The sequence below is a fragment of the Chamaea fasciata genome, unplaced genomic scaffold, assembly GCF_029207755.1.
Source record: "Chamaea fasciata isolate MVZ Bird 193981 ecotype frontalis unplaced genomic scaffold, bChaFas1.0.hap1 SCAF_6, whole genome shotgun sequence".
NCBI classification, from domain to species: Eukaryota; Metazoa; Chordata; class Aves; order Passeriformes; family Sylviidae; genus Chamaea; species Chamaea fasciata.
Window position 1 is genome coordinate 15,520,614 of NW_027094091.1, and position 21,742 is coordinate 15,542,355.

At 40.5% G+C, this 21,742-nt stretch overlaps 2 protein-coding genes across 2 annotated transcripts; one reads left to right on the plus strand and one right to left on the minus strand.

The window, feature by feature from the left end:
* Positions 1–4,184: 4,184 nt before the first annotated feature.
* On the minus strand, positions 4,185–13,533 carry QDPR (quinoid dihydropteridine reductase). Its single transcript, XM_066185509.1, has 7 exons — positions 13,390–13,533; positions 13,179–13,271; positions 11,499–11,595; positions 10,575–10,715; positions 8,096–8,204; positions 6,664–6,747; positions 4,185–5,053 (listed from the first exon to the last, which is right to left on the minus strand). Exons 1-7 carry the CDS (start codon positions 13,471–13,473, stop codon positions 4,945–4,947), a joined length of 717 nt encoding a protein of 238 aa, XP_066041606.1. The 5' UTR covers positions 13,474–13,533; the 3' UTR covers positions 4,185–4,944.
* Positions 13,534–13,816: 283 nt separating this feature from the next.
* On the plus strand, positions 13,817–20,653 carry CLRN2 (clarin 2). Its single transcript, XM_066185510.1, has 3 exons — positions 13,817–14,729; positions 18,532–18,711; positions 19,121–20,653. The coding sequence occupies exons 1-3, from the start codon at positions 14,477–14,479 to the stop codon at positions 19,384–19,386; spliced, it is 699 nt and encodes a 232-aa protein (XP_066041607.1). The 5' UTR covers positions 13,817–14,476; the 3' UTR covers positions 19,387–20,653.
* Positions 20,654–21,742: the final 1,089 nt, after the last annotated feature.

The window sequence follows — 21,742 nt, forward strand, 5'->3', positions numbered from 1 at the left end:
TGGTCATTGTTCTCATGGAGGGGGGAAGAAATCTGGACATCTGAGCATATGAGAAGAATCTCAACAACGGGAAAAAAAATCTCCCTAGGGCCCCAAGAGACCCTTTTCTTCCAGGTGATACTTGTGTATGGTCTTAAATAAAAAAACTAACCATCACACTAACTCATACCGATCCAGAATTTACTATGAGGCCCATTTCTTTTATTACCTCAGCCCTGTCTCACTGAGATGTAAGGATACATTGATAGAAAGAGTAAGTGGTTTGTTCAAAATTAAAATCAACAAGGCATTTTTAAATTTCAGCTGTGATAGCCATGAAAAACTAATGCCTGCTGTACTGAAAAAAAAACATCACTACATACAACCAGATACACAGGTAAGTGATGCCCAAACTACCAGGCTGAGGCAGTCTTTGACACAGCAATTCTTTTGCAAATCAGCAAATATGACTGGTGGTAACAAAGTGATACGACTGTTGCTTGTGGTCACAATTTTACATTAAGTCCAATGAACAAAAGAGGTATTTTGAGCTTCTATGATGAGATCTGTGTTTTATTCATATCTTCTGATGCATCAATAGATATCAAGGCACTATAAAAATAGCCTCATATATATTTGGGATATGAGGCACAGGTGCAGAGATGTATTCAAAGTCTTCCACCAGACCAGTTGCCAAAGCAGGAGCAGAAACCAGGGGCTTCAATCCTAAGGTTTTACTATGCTCTCCATTTGTAAGAACATCCTAATATGCACTTAGAAAGTGCTAAAGAGGAAGTTCATACAAGGAAAATACTAAGATCAGTGATGTATTTCAAATGTACAGAAGGCACTGGATAATGAATACTAAACTATAGAAATCACAATTGTGTGTCTTGCTACTTTTTGTTCCTCCTAAATAGTTTTTTTTAAAAAAGTAGTTACCCATTTCTTCATTTCACAGGCAAAGGAGTTAAACCCCATAGTAATTAATTTTTATGTGTCCAAATTCCAGCTCTTTGTTAACACCAGCCCAGTCTGAACAGTTACTGGCTTTTTTGCTTGGGTTCGGAAATTCTTTTACCCTTATGTGCAGTACAGCGGTTAAATAACCTGTTTCTATTCATACTGTGTCCAAGCTCTCAAAGCTGTGTTGCAGAATATTGATTGTCATTCCACTTGCTGATAACAGCAATGGCACACCCTACTGTGGGACTCCCTTCACAGCCTTGGTTTCTTTTTTTGTTGTTGTTGGGTTTTTTTGTGTGTGTGTCTGTGGTGTTTGTTGGGTTTTATTGCGTTTTTTGGGTTTGTTCTGCTTGAGGCTGATGGAATGGTCTCTGGAACTGGTCTGTGGGGTAGGCTGCCTGTGCTTGGCACAGGAAGGGCCAGAAAGGTCAGGCTGTGGGCACTAAAACAAAAAATGAGGATGAGCCTCTCAGCAGAGGCTGTGGCACAGTTAAAATCCTCGCTGATAAAAAGATATTCCTTGGCAGTAGAGAAATCTCCCCAATCCAGTGGAAGTCTCTGCCCTCTACTGGCACTGCTGAAGATGAGTCTTGCTCAGCAGTGGGAGTCTGTGATCAAACCCTGAGAGCCCTCACAGACCGTGTTGAGACCAGCCGTATTTATAGAGCAAATCCTTCAGAACATGGTGTTTCAGGAACTGCAAGAATAACAGAGAACTAAATCTCAAGTGACATTTGCTATTGACTTCTGCAATGCCTTTCAGATGTCTGCCTACTTCTCACCTTGTTCAACACTGCAAGGGTTAGTCTGAACCATCTCCACATGCTATTACAGTCCCCATCTGTTTTCTTCCAGTGAGCCAATAGAAGGAAGAAGAAAAATAATAAATGTTACTTCTTGTTGTGGTAGTGATTTTCATTCCATTATTAAAGAAAAAAAAAATCCACACTTGTTTAGCATATTTCAACAAAAGATTTCTAAGTGCAATTTTGAGTTACAGTAGAACTGGACGTGCTGAATGACTCCACTATTATTGTATTTGAAAACTTCTCTGTTTTCCTTGGAAGCAGGGCATGATTCTAAATATTTTGTGGCAAATTTTATTAGATAATTGGTAGAGAACTGATTTTCTCATGAAAATTTAACTTTTTTTAGGGATTTTTTTAGTGTGACAACATCTGTACAGTCCCAAGTAAGAAATACGATAAATTCAGCTGCTTAAAATATATATAAGAAATTAATAAATATTGCATTCCTTAAATTGAAGAAGGATAAGCTTCTAACTTCTGCAGTATTACAGTGCTGGTAATCATGCCATATAAATGCAAAATATGAGCAATTCAGAAGTTCTCATCAACACTAAAGTGGAAATTCATCAAGGACTTATTTCTGTAATAAGCAGAAAGACATGCCTGCCTGATGGGGGGAGGGGGGGGGCGTGGACTAGATGATCTTCAGAGGTCCCTTCCAGTCCAAACCATCCCATAATTCTGTGAAAATCTTCACAAGACTAGTCTCCATTAGTAGTGTGTGGGCACTGCAGGGAGTTCATCCATATGAAACACACACACACACACACAAAAAGACACATCTCTGCTTCTCATTGCAGCACCACCAGACCTCTGGGCCAGCTGAAGGAACCAGGCTACCCAGATGTTCGCAGTGTCAGGGTGGCTTTTTCTCCTGGCCAAGTGTAAGAGACGGTCCGAAGATCCCTCATCTGCCTCGCAGCCATCGTCAAGGACAGAGACTGAAACCCCTAAAAGGGACTTGAAAATCTCAACACAGGAGTTCTGGCCTGGCTGAGGTGGGATGTTGGCCAAGTGCTGCCTGCAGGTGTGTTTGATGGAAAAACACAGCACGCGTATCAGAACATCAGAACCTGAGCAGAAACAATGGGCAAGTCACGGTGAAGTGACTGTGCCTGCTGACTTGTACTGGTTGACACTGTACCTGCTGATGACCAACCTGCTCTGAGTTCTCTAAATGAACACACTGTAATGATTTTTCCCCCACCTGTTTGGCCAACTGCCTGTCGCTTCGGCGAGGACTATAAGGACCCCTGAGTTAACCACAGACTTTGAGAACTGCCCACGGAAGAAGACAGATCTATTGGCTGGACCACGAGGATTTCATCTCTCTGTTGGTAGCTATAACCCACCCCCTCTTCCTCTTTTCTCGCTATCATTTATTTCCCTTCAAATTCCCTCTATCGCATTTGTTGGCACTAAATAAAGGTACATTTTTGATTGAGCAAACTGAGTTGCCCCCCACTGTGTCTTTTGCGCCTTGAGACCCTTAAAACAAATCATCAGGTTCCCCGCATACACTTGCAGACCCTGACACCAAGTAACTGAAATAAAGCTTGGAGAGATACAGGATGATGAGAGTTAATCCAGAAGTCTCACATTCACAATTATGCTTTAACAGTATTCACTATTTCAGCTAGTTTGGTAAAGGGAAGACTTCAAATCTTGTTAATTTGTAGTATGATAGCTACTCCCCTTGCAGAATAATTGAGTAGCACCCTAGGGTTTCATTCCTTACCAGTCCCTTGCAGTTTTTGCTGTACTCTGAGCCTGGAGAAACTGCTGGTGCAGCAGCATCACTGCAAGCTTTTCACTTAAAATCAAAATCAGAATTACAAACTGACAGTCTTGGACTGGTATGACAGGACAGAAAAATTCCCCTCTACCTTTGCATCCAGCAAAACAAAACAAGCAAAGAGACAGTCATAGCAAAAGAGGCAATGATTCTATGTTAAAATTAACATGGGCACACACATGGTGAGCTTTTCCAGTGGGAAGAGGGAAAAGTTTTCTGACTCATGGCAGTAAATTCTTCCCCAACATAACCCTGAAGTTAATAAAAACCAGAAAAGTGCAGAGGGACAACACACATACAACTTGCATATTTAATTACTTTCAAGATGTGCCCCAAGACCCAACAGTACTATTTCTGTGTAAGTCTATGCTCAGAACAGGTAATGCTTGCACTCTTTACCTGAACTGTATTTCCATGTAACATGGGTGGATTTAAGAAAACATTTGCCTCAACTGCAGGCCTGCCTCTATCCATGGCTAGTAGATCTTTGGCACACACAAAAATGTATTTTATGCACCGTGATCAAAATTAAGTAAGTAAAAAAATTAAGTGCTTTACCCCAACTGAACTATATGTTCAATTAAACCAATTAAAAAGTTAAAGATATTGGGATTACAGTAATGGAGACAGCCCAGTACATAAAACAATATGTATTTTATTTAGCACAAAAAGTTACATTTTCAAGTGCATGTGTGCTTTCTTCTACTACTTTATGGCACTTTGCTTTATGAAAAAGTCAAGAACCATCATGACTAAGAGAAAGACATACTATTCATTTAACAGAATGACTGCTTTATCCTACAACTGTAGGCCTGAGAGCAGCTTATGAACTATAAGGCAAATCAGGAATTCCTTCTCAAGTGAGTAATCTCTACTCAGATTCATTCAATCAACTGGAACATTCACAAGAAAAGTGTTACACTACTAGGACATGATATGTGACTGCAGTGCTCCCTGTGGCTACAGCCAACACAATATGCAGAGGTGGGGTTATATTCTCAGACAGAAAAAGACAGAATACTGAAAGATATACAGTAAGTTGCCAGAAACACTTACTGACAGAGAAAAAAATCCAACCATTATGTATGCAATCACATGACGTAGTTGAGCACAATTTTCATTTCACAGAAAACAGGTAAGTTGCCATATAATGCACAGAATTAGGACATCTACAGACTTTAAAGCCTGCAACTTTCATTTACAGACAAGTTGGTATTATTTGGTAAACAAATGCTGATAGCTCACAACTGACAGCACAGAAATATTACTTGAAATCTGGTTCCATTAATGGAATAACTACAAACATTGGATACAGAAAAACATTCAAATTATACAGGTGGACAGAGTTCCACAGCTTCTCCTTTGCTGAAGTTTCATCACTTTAAGTGACTGACATCAAAGATGTGCTGCTGAAACTAGTTCAGTCTTCCCACCTGTAGTTATCACTTGGATTAGACTGCCAGAGCTTGGTCGATCCTTTCCTGTTATCCAGTCATAAAAGGTCCTGTTTTAAAATAAATGGATAAAACAGGGTGAGGGAGAACAAAAAAAATTACAACTACCATCAGGTATATTGACTGGAAAAATAAAATACAAGCCTACTGCTTTCCTTCTTTTCTTGATGCTCTGTCTAGTGATTTCTGTGTGATGTGATCACTGAATTCAGACCCTCAGAACTGGACAGAGGGCCCAGAGAAATCCAACGGGCTTTAGAGCACACAGGATTTCCAAAATATCTCAAAGGAAAAGGGCAGGAGTTTAAAATGTGGCTAGATTTTTCCCCAGTTAAAAAAAATTCAGAAAAGGGGAAGGAGGAGCTACTTTAGTTGCTTTTACAGCATATATATAAAAGAAGTATATTTTACAGACCCTTCAGCCCTTCCAATAGTGCAGACATAGCAACTGCCATGTTGGAACATCCCACTATCCAACAAGAGCTTCCAGGGCACAAAATTCAAGTGCCATGTGGGAAAGGATTTCCTGCATCCTTCCCAAAATGCAGATGTTGCCAACAAATGCTGATGTTGCAGAGTGAGATTTTCAGTTTTCAGAGCACTGGGGTTAAACTTTAGGGAATTAGAAACAAAACAAACCAATAAACTGACTTCTCCTATAAGGATAAATTACTCTGAAGTTGAACTTAAGAAATTAATTTGCAACACTGCAACATCTAGCTAAGCTGTCCGCGAAGCACAATAAATTAATGATGTTTTTCTGAACATTTTCAGGCCAGCTAAATTCAACTGATGGGGCCTGCTGTAAAGAGCCTCATCAGACAACTGCAGAGGCTTAAACTAAACAGATGCAAATAAAATCACTTCCATCTCTGGAATTCACCTTAAAAAAATTACAAAAAAAAGGAAATCTGATGTCAGAACTAAACTACTCTATGAACCATTAGCAATAGGTAAATTCAATTCCACTGTAAGTTCTAAGAGACTTAAAATGTGAGTTGACCTCAACAGAAACTCTGCTAGTCCCCATCACATGGTTAGAAGGCAATACTCACGCTGTACCTTCTCTAACCCTGAGGAATGAGAACAGTAAGGCAGATAATCTCAGCCTGCCATTGCTTAAGCTACAGCTGAAGTTTCAGCATTTTGTAGTATCATTCAGGACAAGTTTTTGTGGATAGTAAAAAAATAGTTCTTTACTAAATTTTTCTGAACCAGAGCAGAAATGTTACCAGCTGAGAGAACTGAACTAACATGCCATAAAATGGGCAGTAAAATGTGTTTAGAAGAAAAAGAAGCCCACCCAAGGTGACATGCTTATTTGCAGTTTATCTTTAAGCCAGGTGTCTCCTGCACCTGCTGTCTGCAATTTAATTTGTCTACAGGCTTTAGCAAATTCTCCAGCTTCCAGCTCCTTAAGGCTATCTTCCTTGCTGGAATAACTCATGTAGAGAAGCTGAAGTTGATGAAGTTAGGCTAATTTTCTCCAGTCAGGAAGCCTGTGTAATTAGACCCAATGTGATTTAGAAAGATACACAATAAGATGATGGAAGAAAAAAATCCACACAAATCCAAGACAGCTATTTAAAAAGAACAGGCACTGAGATGCAGCAGCAAGAGGGACAGTGAGGAACTGTTTAGTTATCCCACAGGTACTCACTCTGCAATGAATTCTAAGGGTGTCCAGGAGCTGAAATCTGCATCAGGCATTGATTTTCTGTTTGCTGGTGTATCTAAGGTAACTCTGTGATTAAAAAAGATAAGAAAGCCTTTTATTTATAAGATACGTTCATGTTTCTGATAAGCACCACCTGCTTCAATTCACTGCTGTAATACGTGCTTGACTTTTACACCATGTGGTATGAATTTCCCTTGCACCCCTCCATGTATTAACAGAATACAGTCATTAGTTTCAATGTATATCCAAGGCTCCAACTAAGAACCCCCCAGCTTCCTGGCTAGCTGAGGAACTGCCAATTGGAGACATTACTCAGCTTGCAGTTCCCTTCCCAGCTCTCTCATGCAGATGGGGAATGGAGCAATAAGCTTGTTCACATGTACTACACAGCACACATGGATTACATCCACACTTAGAGAACACAGGAAGTTCTGACTTTGACAATACATACTTACACTACATATGATGACATGAAAGGGTTAACTTTCCAGAACTCCCTCACTAAAATGCTGTTGACAATCTAAGGTATTTTACCCTCCCAAAAATTCACTTAAAAACAGAGTTGCATGAGAACTACACAAGAGCAGCATGCACAAGAAGCCCATGAACTCGGCATCTGCCTGCATATAAAGCTCTCTAGAAGGTGATGTCAATTATCCAAACACATCAAATGCCATTCCTGTCTGACCTGAAGAAGTGTGTTAAGAGTGTGTGAGGAAATCAAAAGTCGAGAATTCAGATAGTGTACCAAATCTCTGTACAGAACTCTTTAGTCTTCCATTTTGGGTCCTGAACTAGATATGGATCTCTCAAGAAAAATACTTCTAATTTTTGCAACAGAATTGATTAAAAAAAAAAATTAAACATAGTGAAGACCAACCAGGCCATCCACTTTCTACTAGCTTTCCTGACGAAAATGAAAGCAAGCTAAAATTTTTGATTTACGGGTCCTCAAAGTAACCTAATTTTACCAATCAAGAATAGGTATGCAGCACCTTATGAAGAAGCATCTTTGATCAAGTGAAAACCTGTCAAGTAATCCTTTGCCTTACTACTATCACAGAGCTAAGTCGAGAACTTTGCTGAACAGTTAATCTCATTTTTACAGTTCTGTCTATATTGAAATAAAGAAATCATATGTCAATGCATGGCTACAGTTAAACTGATTAAAACTAAATCAAATTTTAATCCTAATATTCACTACTGTTTTGCAAAGGTGAAGAAAAGAACGTAATCATTTTTAAGGTGACTTGCATAACACTTTGTTCATCCAGTCAAGATGCATCCTTTCTCTGCGAGTAGGTCTGAGAGGCTGTTTGTGTGCTGTCAACAGGACACTGCAAACACATCTGTGTGGCTCAAGGTTACAGCAGTAATTAAATAAAACAACACAGGGAACTAAGCAACCACTTACGGCAAAATGGCAACTGCAGCAGAACCAGATGGCAGCCCACTGCTGGCACCAGCCAAACTCTGACAAAGCTGATGCACTGCTCCTTTGGCCATGCCATAGGCAATCATCCCTAGAAAATAAAAACAGGCAAATTAGAGCACAATCAGAACAGCCATCAATATCAGCAGTAACATGACAGAAACTAAAGACTGTTTGATGAACATTAAGACCACTTACCACAGCCAGAAAAGAGTCAGACTTCTAAAGCATACACATTAAAAGTACTGTAAAGCGTACACATTAAAATTATAATATTAATAAAAAGGCTTCAGTAGACATCCAGAAACTGTCACAGAACTCAGTTAACTCAGCACTACTGGAATACGCAGCTTACCAAGTCAAGCATGTTTAGTCAATGTATCCAAATGCACCCCCAAAGGATGAGACCTACCGGGCTAAGTTTAAAAATTCAACAGAGTAAGATGCACATAGACCTTAATAAGGTACTCTATTAATTTTCATCATGTAACTAAGGTATCTGTGAGTTTGGACCCCAACAGATACAGTACACTTCCCTCTCAAATCTGTAATTCACTTGGTCAGCATCTGACAGGCCCTGTGGAGAAAGCTACAAAAAACCCCAACTCTCCTGGTAGAAAATTAATAAATAACGTGCAGGGAAAGCAAGCTTCTTCCTAGAAACTGTTGCTTTCTAGGCAGCCAGCATTTAACAGCGTAAGAGCAGCAGGAACCAGAGCATAGGGCACACTGCTCAGGAACAAGATCTGGACAATCAGGGTGCTAGAGGTCTTAGATGTCTCAAGGCACGTATCTATCAAGACATTCAGACACAGACAAAGAACCTAAGAAAACACCAATATATTTTGTCTACTACAACTGAATGTCTTCCTTCCTACCCATCAATACAGCTATTCAGCCCCTTTCCAATGTTCCTAAAAAGCATTTTGAATATAATAGAAACACTTCTACAGTGTAATTAGTCATACTATATAACATCCATTTTTATTAGGAGGAATCACGAACAGCACTAGCTAACTTATTTTATTGTTATGATAAAAATATTCACATGTGTATCATATTCCTCTCTGGTCTTGCCTAAACCAAACATTCTAAATCTTCTTAGAAACCTTTTCATGGCTGATACATTTCTCAGACATCACACACTGTCACTGTTCATGTAATTTTCAGTGCTCTTCAGTTTGTATTATGTGAGGCAAGATTCTTCTCATAGGAAAAGAAAAATCTCATGAACAGCAAACAAGAAAAAGATTATTTCTTCCAGGACAGCTGGTTGTAACAAGGCTAATAAGGCATATTTACAAAAGTTGAGTAACAACTCTTTCCCAATTCTTCCTGATGTTAATAAGTTGCATGTGTTTGCCCAAAGCACTGCTGTGACTTTCAGAAAAACATGGACTAGCTGAAACCAGCTAGTTCAAAACTAAAGGGATGGAAGGCTCGTCACTTTGATTCCTGTGTTTTGGTCCCTTCCTCCCAAGACCACCCAAACAAAAACCACCAGAGTTTGCCAGAATTCACTTTTTTTTATTTGTGTATAGTCAGTCACCAGTTCACTGTAACTTATTCATCTGCTTCTTCTCAAAAATAAACCTTTTATCTCTGACTGTAACAGATGCTGCTATAAACACAAAGGTTTAATCTATTACCTAGAAAATATATAGAATATTTTTGTCCCAACAGTTTTAGGCAAAGCTTTCAAGAATATTCATAGACTGTATATGTTTTAAAATCTTAGTATCTGTGTCTTTAAAATATTGTTGAAATGACACTAATAAAAGCTTGGGAAATAGGAGTATTTGTCTCAAACTTTCCTCCTGCTGCCTGTGGGCTTGTATGTCAGTGCCTTTTTTTTTTTTCTTAATTTTAAATTGCTCCCAGATTTCTTCCTCCATGCAAACCAACATGGTTGAGGAGCAAGATTAAAAATCCAATAAAGTTCCTATTAAATAGACAGCTGAGGACAAAGCCAACAGTCAACAAGCTTATCTATGTCTGAAGCAAAGACTGGAATCAGAACATGAACAGGACAAGCATGGTTATCAGAATCAGCTGAGTCATCACCAACAAAGACTGATCAATTAAGGACTCTGTCTTTCAGAACACAAACAGGAAATTTAACTTTGTCTAAGCATTGTACTTACATAGCTATGTGCATCTAGTCTTCATTATCTTTCAAACTTTTTTTCTGTATCATATACCAGCCAAGTACATTTCACCAATGCATGTCAAATACTATTTACATACTGATTCTATATGCTTGCCCTACAGCTTCAAGAGATTCAATACTGCTACCTGTAAAACCACACCTTCCTTACACCTTTGAGCAGCAGGGTCCCGTTTGTGCTAGCTATCAATAACCCGGGGTGTGAAGCTATTTCTTCACAAACAAGAATGTGCTCGGATAAACAACCATCTCTAACTGCTGGTGTCCCAGCAGCTGGCATGCACAGCATTTTACCTGGGGTTCCAGATAATGCAGCTTGAGCTCCTGTCAGAGTCAAGAGGCCACCTTCTTTCAGATGTTTTGTGGCAAGGTGGCTGGAAATAGTCGATGTCCAAACACTCTGCTTCCACATCAGATCACAGTTTTTGTATAAAGCTGATTAGGAAGAGAATTAGTGAAATTAGCCAAAGGAAGACTTTTAACTCTGATTTCCTCACTGTTGCGCAGAGTGCAACAGCACTGTGAAAACATGCTTTCTACCATTTTCTACCTCTCCACTGTAAAATATTCATTTATGTCTTTTGTATCTCCTTTCTCTTTGAGCCTGTAACATCCAAACCAGAAGGGGGAAGAACGGGACACATTTACCAAATTTACTCCAGATAGAAAACATGGCTATTTTTCTTCTTGTACTTCTGCAGTAGTGGGAAAAGTATAAATTTCATCATGAATATTACATATTTAAAAGCCTTTTTTAATCTGAAGGGTTTTTTCTGTAGCATTATTTTCTTAGCATGATTAGGCAGTGCCTTCCAATATCGTACTGCACAGTAACAGCTCAGAACTGCAGGAAGCAACCGAGGTTTTATGCATAAAGCAATAACTTAGGAAACAACATCAACGTGTCTTTTGTAACCTGCCTGACTCAGGTAATCTCAGCAAAACTCAGCTCATAGATAACAATGCTGAGCTCCTTCAGAAAGCACATCGACACTTTTTGATAACAATTAGTGCATCAACAAACATTACTGAAGAAATTACCTGCTGTGCAAATTTAACAGAAAGCAAAACTTCAGAGAAGCACTAAGAAGCACTGTGACTAAGCTGTTTTGTACTTCTATGCTTTTGTCCTCTTCTGGACTCAGGAAGACAGGTTTTTAAGGACTTCTCTCAGATATCAGTCATGTTTTCACCAGCATGTGTGTATCAAAGGCTTACACTTGGCTTTGGCGCTGCCTCCAGCCCATCCTCCTGCTACACACAAGATGGCATCCACCTTTTCTTCACCAAGAAGTTTTCCAACTTCTGCTGTCACCTTCAACACACAGAACAAGAACATACTGAAAACACTGGACTGATAAGGTAAAGAGGTAAACACCACAAATGTCTTAAAGCTCCAGTTTATGTATTTGAGTAACAAAGGACACAGCAACTTAGGCAGCTATAGAAAATTAATATTTATGATTCACGAACTCAAAACAACTGTGTTAAAAAATAACTATAGATGAAAGTGAGACAAATGAAAGCCATAGTGTGTGTGCCGTCACTGGAAATAAATGATCATCAGGGCTGAAACACCTGACCCTTACCTCTACTGTTACCAAAAATTATTATTGACTTGCTTTTGACAGGTTCTCTTTTGAGTATGGTGTTGTTTAAGATGGGAAATGAAGCTCCAGGTCTGACTAGGACTACTGGTGTCACTTTTGATAACAGTGCAAGAAAAACAACTGAAGATTAGCCTCCTTATAGCTTCTGTCTAGATGACAAACATCAGTTTGAGTCTTGCCACTAAATTTGAGCTTGTACACTTTTAGAAATCTATTATTTGTTCTCTTCAAATATAACACCTTGCAGCTGGCAACGAATTGTCTCTGTCAAAGTAAATAGCAAGCAATCCATCTCTCAACAAGTGAAGAAGAACCAATAAATTCTGCAAAATCATATTGAAAATTGTATTGTAAACATTCCATGTTACTCTTCCAAAGCCTTAGGAGTTGGGTAAACATAAAAAACCCATACTGGTTAAATATTCAGTATATCAGTGACAAAAATTGGTTTGAAACTTAAAATGTAAAAGATGAATCCTAGCTATTGAGAATAAAGCAAAATATTTTTTTAGGCTGGCTTAGATTCTCCCACATTCACCTTTGTGGAAACCAGTGGATTCCCCTAGGGAGCCCCTGGGGCTTAGGTTCATATGCTTTGAGCATGCCATCTACTTACCCACAATACATTTATAAGTTAGGGTATTTGAAAGAAGTGTTGCATTTTAAGATGTCCTTACCCATCTTCATTACAACTCACCTGGTTCAGTCTGTGACTTCTAAAAGCCAAGACAAAAACAAAGCAAAACTACTTTATGTGCTGAGCCTCCAATATCCCGGATCAAGCTCTTTCTGCGTATTCAGTTAAACGCAATTATAACAAACTTAAAAGAAGCGACGAGCAGAAGCTGAAGGACCTTGAGGTTCATAGTACAGCCGCACGACCGCCACCGACCGCACTCCTGCTTCCTGCACGGAGCCGGAGCCAACCCTGCAGCCGCCCTGCTCCCCGCGGGCGGCAGCGAAAGAGACGCACAAACCCGCGGGGAAGCTCCGTGCATCGCTCGGCCGAAGGGATGCACACAGCCGGGGGAAGCTCCGTGCATCGCTCGGCCGAAGGGACGCACACATCCGGGGGAAGCTCCGTGCATCGCTCGGCCGAAGGGATGCACACAGCCGGGGGAAGCTCCGTGCATCGCTCGGCCGAAGGGATGCACACAGCCGGGGGAAGCTCCGTGCATCGCTCGGCCGAAGGGACGCACACAGCCGGGGAAAGCTCCGTGCATCGCTCGGCCGAAGGGACGCACACATCCGGGGGAGGCTGGCCGCCCCGCGCCCGCCGCCGACCCACCTGCTCGGCCTGCTCGGGGAAGGAGTCGGTCGCTCTCACCACCACGCTGGCGCTGGCGTCCGCGTTCTCCGCCAGGTCGATGCTGGCCACCCACTGCCGCGGCGAGAGGAACTGCGCGTTAGCGGCCGGAGCCCCGGAGCGCCCGGCCCGGCGGGGCACGGCCTCTCCCCGCGGGGCTCCCCGCCTCGCCACCTCCCGGCCCGGCGCTTACCCAGTTCTTGGACTTGAAGTACCGCACGCACTGGGAGCCCAGCGCCCCTCTGCCCCCGTACACCAGCACCCTGCCCGCCGCCATGGCCGCCGCTCCGGCGCCGCAATCCCCGGCGCGCCCAGGCCGCCCGTCAGCGCGGGCGAGGGGCGGCGCCGCCCGGCCGTGGGTGGTGCGAGGGGCCGGGCCGGGCCGGGCCGGGCCGCCCGCCGGGCCGTGCGGAGCGGGGGGAGGCCAGGGAGGAGAAGTCCTAGTGTCGCAGCCGAGCCACGGCAAGGGGCCGTGTTATTAGTCCCCAGGGCTCCTGCTGCTGCCAGTTAATTAATTAATTAGTGGTTCTGAAGGTCCCCCCAGGGCTCGGGTAGCAGTAACCGTAGAAGTGCAGGCAATTACAGCCGGTTTTCTTTAGCGCTCCTGGATCGCACCTGTCGCTTGAGTTACCCCTCATGAGGGCCCCGGGTTAGAGCACGGCGGGCTGGGCCAGCCCGGCTGCGAGGGGCTTCGTGTGCCCCGCTGGAATCGAGAAGACTCCAGAGCCATCATTTCTGTCCCTCAGATAACTCTGCCTGCAGTGACATTTAGAAGCTGGGTGGGAGCAAGCGCCGGGAAGCTCAGCACAGCTGAGACGACAGCAGAATCCTTCAGCCAAATTATGCTCCTTTAATGCTTTGTCCCTTGCACACAGATATTTACCCGCCTTTTAAAACAATATGAGAAACTGGATTCTTCTCCAAATTTTCTTCACATGAGGTTGCAGTTAAAAACTTGATGTTATTTGAGCAGGACAATTAAACTCCTGAGGAAATATTAGACAGGCCACAGAGATAGGATTACTTGCTGCAGAAAGAAGCATCACTGCACTACAATGTAATGAAGCCGTTACTTGCAACAGTTTCAGGATGTTGTTGCAGCAAAATGTATTTTTTGCCTTGATTTTTAACCATACAGATTAATTGGACCTTCAAAATACAAAGAGAAGTATTTTGAAATGGCTGGTATTTGGCTGTGGGTTTTGGAGCATGATGAAAAATGGGAAATATGTCTGACTGCTGCAGAGAGGGCTTCGAGATGATCCCTTGAAAGCACTAGGATGCCTGGCTGCTTTAAAAAGACATTATTTGCTTTGGCTTCTCTAATAAGTTTTGCGTCTTTCATCTTGATTGTTGTTGCAATGGGGACCCCAAAGTGGATGACTGGAAAGATCCTTTGCAAAACAGGGGCTGATTTGGTCAATGCCACAGATCCAGAGCTGGTCAAGTTCATTGGAGAAATTTACTACGGACTCTTTCAGGGAGGCAAAATACGCCAATGTGGCTTGGGCGGGCGGCGTTCCAAATTCACAAGTAAGTACAATTTTGGTTGAATATTTAGTCTAATGTCTAGTTCCAATTCAGCACTTTATTATTTTTGTTTACAGAACAATTATTATTGTTAAATAAATATGCAGCCTTCATGGTCTGACGTTTTGAGTGTGAATATAAAATTTCTATCATTTCAGGAATGCTTTTTCCTACAGTTATATTCAATAATCCTGGAATCAAGTTGGGGGGAAAAAAATCCCTAGGGCTAGATGCAGAGTTTCCTTTCAGCTTTGCAAAGGGGTGAAAGTCATTTGGACATGACCCTGTAAATCATACTTTCCTGGTGACTGACTTTTTCCTATGCCAGGTTTTGCTCTGCCATCTCTCTGCCTTCTCTGTTGAACTTCTGAACTTCTCCTTGCCTTCTCTGTTGAACTCTTCTGAGGTTTTTTCCCTTTAAGAAGCAGGGATTTATTTAGCTGGACACATTTCTGTATTTCTCTGGCTGTCCTAATGCAAATGTCTACCATAGCACATATCACTAACGTTATTAACATGTTGAAGAAATTCTTACCTTCTTTTCTATTAAGCAGGAAGACAAAAACTTGCTGAACTCTTAACAAATGTAGAAACTCTTCTAAATGTATTCCTTTTAACATAAAAGATTTTCTTGGGGTCTTGACAGCACTGAGCTGTACACTGGATGATTTTCAAATTTCACTCATCCTGTTCTGTAGTGAAAATGGTAATTTGCATTGAAGATTTTTCGTTCAGTGTGCAGATTTACTGAAATTTAAACCAATACGAGTTGAAGCTGTTGCAGTCTCACTCTCTCCCTGCCCCACAGCAATGCTGTCCTGTCCCATCCTTTGCAATGGCTCTGGTAGTTGAGGTGAGATAGTTCAGAAGTTAAACTGGCCAAAAATTTAACCTACAAAAATAAATACTTGTTTTCCTATACAATTGTGTCTGACCACACAACTGCATAAGCACTTCTATAAAAACCTGAAGGCAGGTGTGTCTGTGGGACTTCAGAGGGAATGGAGAAAAGAACCAGAGAAACCTCAACTTAGATCAGCATGACCAGTTGTTAAACTGGATGACTTTGGACTGGTCACTTTTACAGAAACCAAATTATTTGTCATGCTCTGATTGAAACTCCAACTTCATGACATGGACATAGTAGTCATGCTCATCCAGTCCCAGTTCTTTCACTCTATCCTGGCAGAGAGAATGAGAAAAAAATAGCCAATCTCCTTTAAAACTCTGTACAACTTTCTGGACTATTTAATGAGCTTTCTGATTCTTTACTGTGCAACCTGAGAGGAAGGCATTATGTTCCAAAGTCACTCTGGAGTACATCAATATGCAATTGGAGGATGTGAGCCGGCACTCCTTAGACAAACAGAGCTCTTGCTGAAGCTAGAAATAATTCTCTGTTAGAACTGTAAAACATTAAGTGCAGTAGGCATAAATACACATTTCAGTCAACAAGTGTTCCAGAGATTTTCCCTTTTAAGTATTTTAATAACTCTCTGGAGTTTGATATTTTCACAATACTTCTTTCAAACAACGGTACACAAAGCTATTACTTTGGCACAGTGGTGAGCAGGACTGGTGATTCTGGGTTTGACTTGACTTGTTTTTTTGTTTCAATGTCCCTCTTAATCTCCAAGCATTCTGAACTTAGCAAGAACTGTGAGACTTTTCCTGGGAAATGTGATAATATAAATGGACTTCACTGGCACCATAGATCAAGACAAAGCTAATACATCATATGGTGTAGTATTGCAGTACCTTTGATAGTCCAGAATTCCAGATTTCAATAATTTACTGCTATTGGTACATCCCCTTTCACTACGTTAACATTCACTAGAGTAGACTTATTGCTGGCACACTCTCTTTTAGCTGGGACAGTGACAGCATGATTCAGTTGCCATAATAGGTGTCCACTGCTCTTTTGTATTCCTCAAGATGTATCATCTGGCCTCCAGCTGCAGCTCCTGGAAGTGTCCCATCTACAGTCTGCACTATGCTATAGTGCAGCATGTACATTAGATCCACGGGGTTGTTATGATGGTCCTAAGGCACCTCAGTTGGCATAAGATACTTCTGTTTTGACAATTGAGTCAAGCCCTAAGAACAACCTGGGGAAGCTACGCATTTTTCTTGTGCATAGCAAACACTGCTGGATTGTGTCAGGAGTCCCCATGGCAATATCCTTCTCATGGATTCTTATTTCTGTGTACCAGGACTCACTGGGTAGGTCATTGGGACTTGGCTGCAAGACTCAGAAAAGAGACCAAACAATCCTTACATCTACCCTAAAATCTCTGATGATTTGTAAGGAGACTTAATTCCATCTGCTTTGTTGTTACACTGCCAGTTATTTTCCAATGCAACCTAGTTTTTGGATTCCCATTTCTCATATATACTTCTGATTCTCCTTTACTCCCCTCATTTCTTGTTGTCATAGTCTTCTGCAGCTCTTCTGTGCACCAGGCCCAACTACAACCCCAGAATGAGCTACCAAAACGGTAGATCTGTTGAATCACATCATTTTTGTATGGGATTTGTATAGTATGATTTTTTTTCTACAGAATCTACTGTAATTCTGTCATGTCATGATCAAATTATATGCCTGAAGTTCATGGTGACATCTGCCAACTATTGCTGCCTAATTTTCAGGTGGCTTGTTTAGACTTTGGGGTTTTTTGTCACTTATGCAGAGCAGCTAGGAAGTCATTTATTTGTTTATAACATAGTATATCTTCTTTGTAGTAACTTTTTAGAAATTAGGAAGTGAGTTCTTCAAAACATGTATTAGTGAGCAGTGCTATGCTAGTTGAAGGTCTCCTCTTGATCACCTTGTACTTTAGGGTTCCTCTCAAGCAGCCTCTCTTTCCTATCAGTCAACATGTCACCTACAATTCCCTACTCACATTTCTTCTGATTCTGTTACTAGAGGGCTGCAGGATAAACTAAACACTCAGGTGTACATTTCCTGCTGCTGGCCAATCTGACCCTCCAACAAAGGAACTGTGTCTATGAAATCAGAGCCAAGAAAAAAACTGTTCTCCGGAGAACAGCAACAGGCTGCTGAGGGAGAGCTTGTGCCTATAGCAAAACATGGGAGTGCTTCACCTAAAGCCCACCTGACTGCAATACTTTACAAGCTTCCTACATCTGTAGCTTAAATACTGCCAGATTCCCAGAAAAACATAAAGGGGCCATAAACACTAGATGAGAAACCAAGAAGGGAATCTTAAAGGGCAAACCTGTGGGATTAGGACATGTGAAATCAGAGCAGACCTCGCTGGAGCCAGCAGTAAAGAGAGGATTAGAAATAAAAGAACAAGTGAAAATAAACACAGAAAAAAAATGATACTATTTTAGGCAGCAAGGGGCTTAACAAGAAAATGGAGACTATCAGACTTCAAATGGATGAGATTAAAAGCATGAGACAGGAATGAGAAGCTCAAAACCAGGAGTTTGGTACAGAACAGTGGTGAAAAAGAGACAGGAAAGTATGTCGTAGACAATACCACAGCAGAGATAAAGACATTAATACCACTAGATAAATAAACAGGACTTAAGCCTGAATCCTTATTCACAGATCTTGTGTAGAGGATTATTCCTGTAGCAGAATATCCCTGGTTTGTCTGACGCACAGAAAAATAAAGCATCAGAAACTGAGACGTGTGCAACCAGCTGAATTTCACATCTCCATTAAAAAATCGTCTTCCTTAAATATAAGTTTAATTTGAAGCACCAGCACAGTATGATGTTTACCATCATCTAGAAAACCTATACACTGAATAGACAATTTATTTTTTCTTGACAGTTTTCCCACACATGGTGAAAAAGTTGAATACAGGTCTGCATGTGATGATCATAATATTCCTCTGTGTGGCCATTTTCTTTTCTCTGGTCAGTTTTGGATTCTGCATTCTTAACGCAATAAAAGTTCCTTATCGGGCTATTTACGGTCCAGCAGGAGCATGCCTTTGGAACTTCCTTGCAGGTAAAGTAATTTTCCAGTGTTTTTCTCTAGCCACATTCATAGAAAATTATACAAGTTCCTTCTTCTGCCTTACTAAAACCTCTTTGACTTAAATACTTGTGAATGCAATGAAGTAGGCAGTGAATTCACATTTTTAAAACAGAACTTCCAGGTGGCATCTTGGCTTATTGTGTCTAGTCACATTTAACAGGAGCTATGAATGCCAGCCTTTAGGCTTTCTGTCAAGGATAAAAGTATGTTTGCCCTACAATAAAGCCTAAGCATTTTGAAGGTGTTTAAGCCATGCCTTTGTCTATCCCTCCTCTGTATAGTGCTCACTGTTGTATTCAATAAGTCTTTTGAAGCACAATCAAAATATCTGTCTTGTTTTGATTTGATAACGGTGAATACCTATTTCATTTTGTTGCAGGTGGATTTGTGGTACTTGCAGTCACCAGCTTCATGGCTGCTGTGAAACTTCATCACCTCACAGAAAGAATTGCCAATTTTCGGGAAAATGTCTTTCGGTTCGTTATCTTAGAAGAATGCTTTGAAGACTGTTTTTGGATTTGTGTGGCAAGTGCCACAGCACATGCTGTGAATTTGCTGCTAATAGCCATTAGTGAGATTCATTTCCCTAAAATTAAGACTAAAACAGAAGAAGTGAATGTTACAGCAGAAGATATCATGTACTAACAAATCTACACAAAACTATTTTGCTCAAGTGAACTGTTGTGACAGGAACAGCTTCTTGGCTCTTCAGCCTTTGTTTTGAATAGATGATTTACATATAAACCTGAGTAAAGATGTCATTCTACTGTTGTGACAGGAACAGCTTCTTGGCTCTTCAGCCTTTGTTTTGGATAGATGATTTACATACAAGCCTGAGTAAAGATGTCATTCTACAATACCAGCATCTAACATGTCTGTGAAAAAATAAAAAAAAAACCCCAAACCCTATAAATATCATTATTCTCAAAACAAATTGATATGTGCAGTGAATATACGCTGTTTCTCAGTTTTTAGAAAATTTGTACTTTGGGGTATTTTAGAAAACTAAGGTAAAATATTTCATCAAACCAAATGTCTTCTTTATTTAAAAAGACAACATGTTTATCACAAATCTTTGAAACTATAACTTTATTTCAAAACAGAAAGAATGTATATTTGGCATTTACTTTTGCAGAATTAGCTAGAGCGTATTGAGAGGGACATATATGTTTGATGATGTTAGACAGTATTGAAAAATAAAACATTATCTGTGAGGCTAAAGTTAAGGGGGGCAGCAAAGGCTAAGTGTGTGCATGAAATGTTTCTAAAACAAAAGTTATCCAATACCACAAGACAAAGAAGTGATAAATGTAAAGTATATGGGATACTGTTAATCTATGAAAAAAATTATTAGCTGTTAGATGAATGTTTCATTGCAGCTTCTAGAAGTAAACACATTAAAGGTAGTAGTGCTTTTAGATAACCTGGAACCTGACAGATTCATTTTCTTCATAACTATGTTAATTGTTAAGTCTATCTGAAATCAAGTAAAAGTGATGTATGATGAAACAGTATGGAAATTAATAGAACTGGCTAAATGGATGGAAAAGTTACTTTCTTAGGAAATCCCATAATTTTGACATGGATTCAATTTTGACATTGACCCAGTTCATGGGTCGCAAGGAGTGAATATTTTTGAGAAAAGAATATGGCATATACCATTAATAATGCATAGAGTGGCCTCTACCATCTCTGGGTTTGGCTCTACAAAGGTTAGCAGGATTATGAGTGAAGCAGAAATTTGTGAGGGTACCTCTGCAATAGGCCCTACTAAGCTGTCTTTTTGAAGACACCATGAGCCACCTTTTTTTTTCAGGAGCACTAAAATTATTTTTAAAAATTTAAGAGATAGATGGAAAATTATGAGGAGTCTAGAGAACTGTTACAATTGTAGCATAAAGGAGACTCAATAAAGCAGTCTTTATACCACCCTCTTACTCCACTGTTCTTCTAAATTTACTGATGCTTTCACTCAGACTTGTACCCTGGGCCACAACTGCAGAAAGGTGATGCAATAGCCAGTACCTGGATAGGCAGCAAACAAACCTTCTCTACGATGGTATCTTAGATGGTAATAACACAGTACTGCCCTGAAAACTGCCCACAGAGCCCTCTGTGGCACTACCACCTTACCCTCCCAGAAAATTCTGAGTGGCTTTGAGATAAAAACAACTTGAAGTACAGCATAATTACACAAGTAGAAAATGTAATACTTGACATTTGTAATTGTTCTGTGAACATGTATAATTTAGATGTAGTTGCTGTAGAGAAAGAATTAGATTGTGGCATGTAACTTAGCTTTTACTATATATAATTCTCTTTAGGAGGTGAAAAGGAAACAGATTCTTACATCCTCCATATTGAGTGATTGCCTTGAAAATACTTTTCAGTAGTATTACTATGCATGTATTGCAACACATTTTCACACTGATAATGAACTGCTTGACAGCCCCCAAATTTCTACCCCTTCCAAAAATTTTATTGAATAAGAATCATGGGACTATTTATGTAGGAGAAGATTAAAGATTTGTTGGAGTGGTTTCCTAGGTAGGTCACAGTATCTCTGAAAGAACCTGTAGAATGCACTGTATACATGAAGTTCAAAGGGGATAACTGGGCTGATTAGCATTATAATTTCTTGGTTTGAATCAATTCAGCCATGGAGCATACTTCTGTGGTAAAGGTTCAAGAGAAGATTTCTTACAGCAGACCGATGAAGCATCACAGGGGGATACTGTAGCTGCACAAGTTGAGTGACCAAATAACATTATCACCCAATGACTGTGTTGTGACCTGTTGTGACCTGTAGCATTTGCAGTTCAGACTGAACAGAAGTATCGCCATGCATGAACTAAACTTAATGAAACTGATGTAAGGTTAAATTAAACTTTCAGCTGCAAAGGTTGTCTAACCCTGGGATGTCCCTGGGGGCAAAAAGGGGCAGCAGCTGACAAAGGATTCCTGACTGATTCCTGAAGAAGCTTCACTTCCAGAGAAATGC

What these genes read in the sequence shown, in the direction of transcription:
- CLRN2 (XM_066185510.1), top strand. Translation starts at nt 14,477, where the DNA reads ATGCCTGGCTGCTTTAAAAAGACATTATTTGCTTTGGCTTCTCTAATA. An exon ending in GCGGCGTTCCAAATTCACAA is followed by an intron (nt 14,730 to 18,531) that starts GTAAGTACAATT and finishes TTTTCTTGACAG; the next exon opens with TTTTCCCACACATGGTGAAA. An exon ending in CCTTTGGAACTTCCTTGCAG is followed by an intron (nt 18,712 to 19,120) that starts GTAAAGTAATTT and finishes ATTTTGTTGCAG; the next exon opens with GTGGATTTGTGGTACTTGCA.
- QDPR (XM_066185509.1), bottom strand. Translation starts at nt 13,473, where the DNA reads ATGGCGGCGGGCAGGGTGCTGGTGTACGGGGGCAGAGGGGCGCTGGGC. An exon ending in TCCCCGAGCAGGCCGAGCAG is followed by an intron (nt 11,596 to 13,178) that starts GTGGGTCGGCGG and finishes TGTGTGTTGAAG; the next exon opens with GTGACAGCAGAAGTTGGAAA. An exon ending in AGGCAGCGCCAAAGCCAAGT is followed by an intron (nt 10,716 to 11,498) that starts GTAAGCCTTTGA and finishes CTTCCTAATCAG; the next exon opens with CTTTATACAAAAACTGTGAT.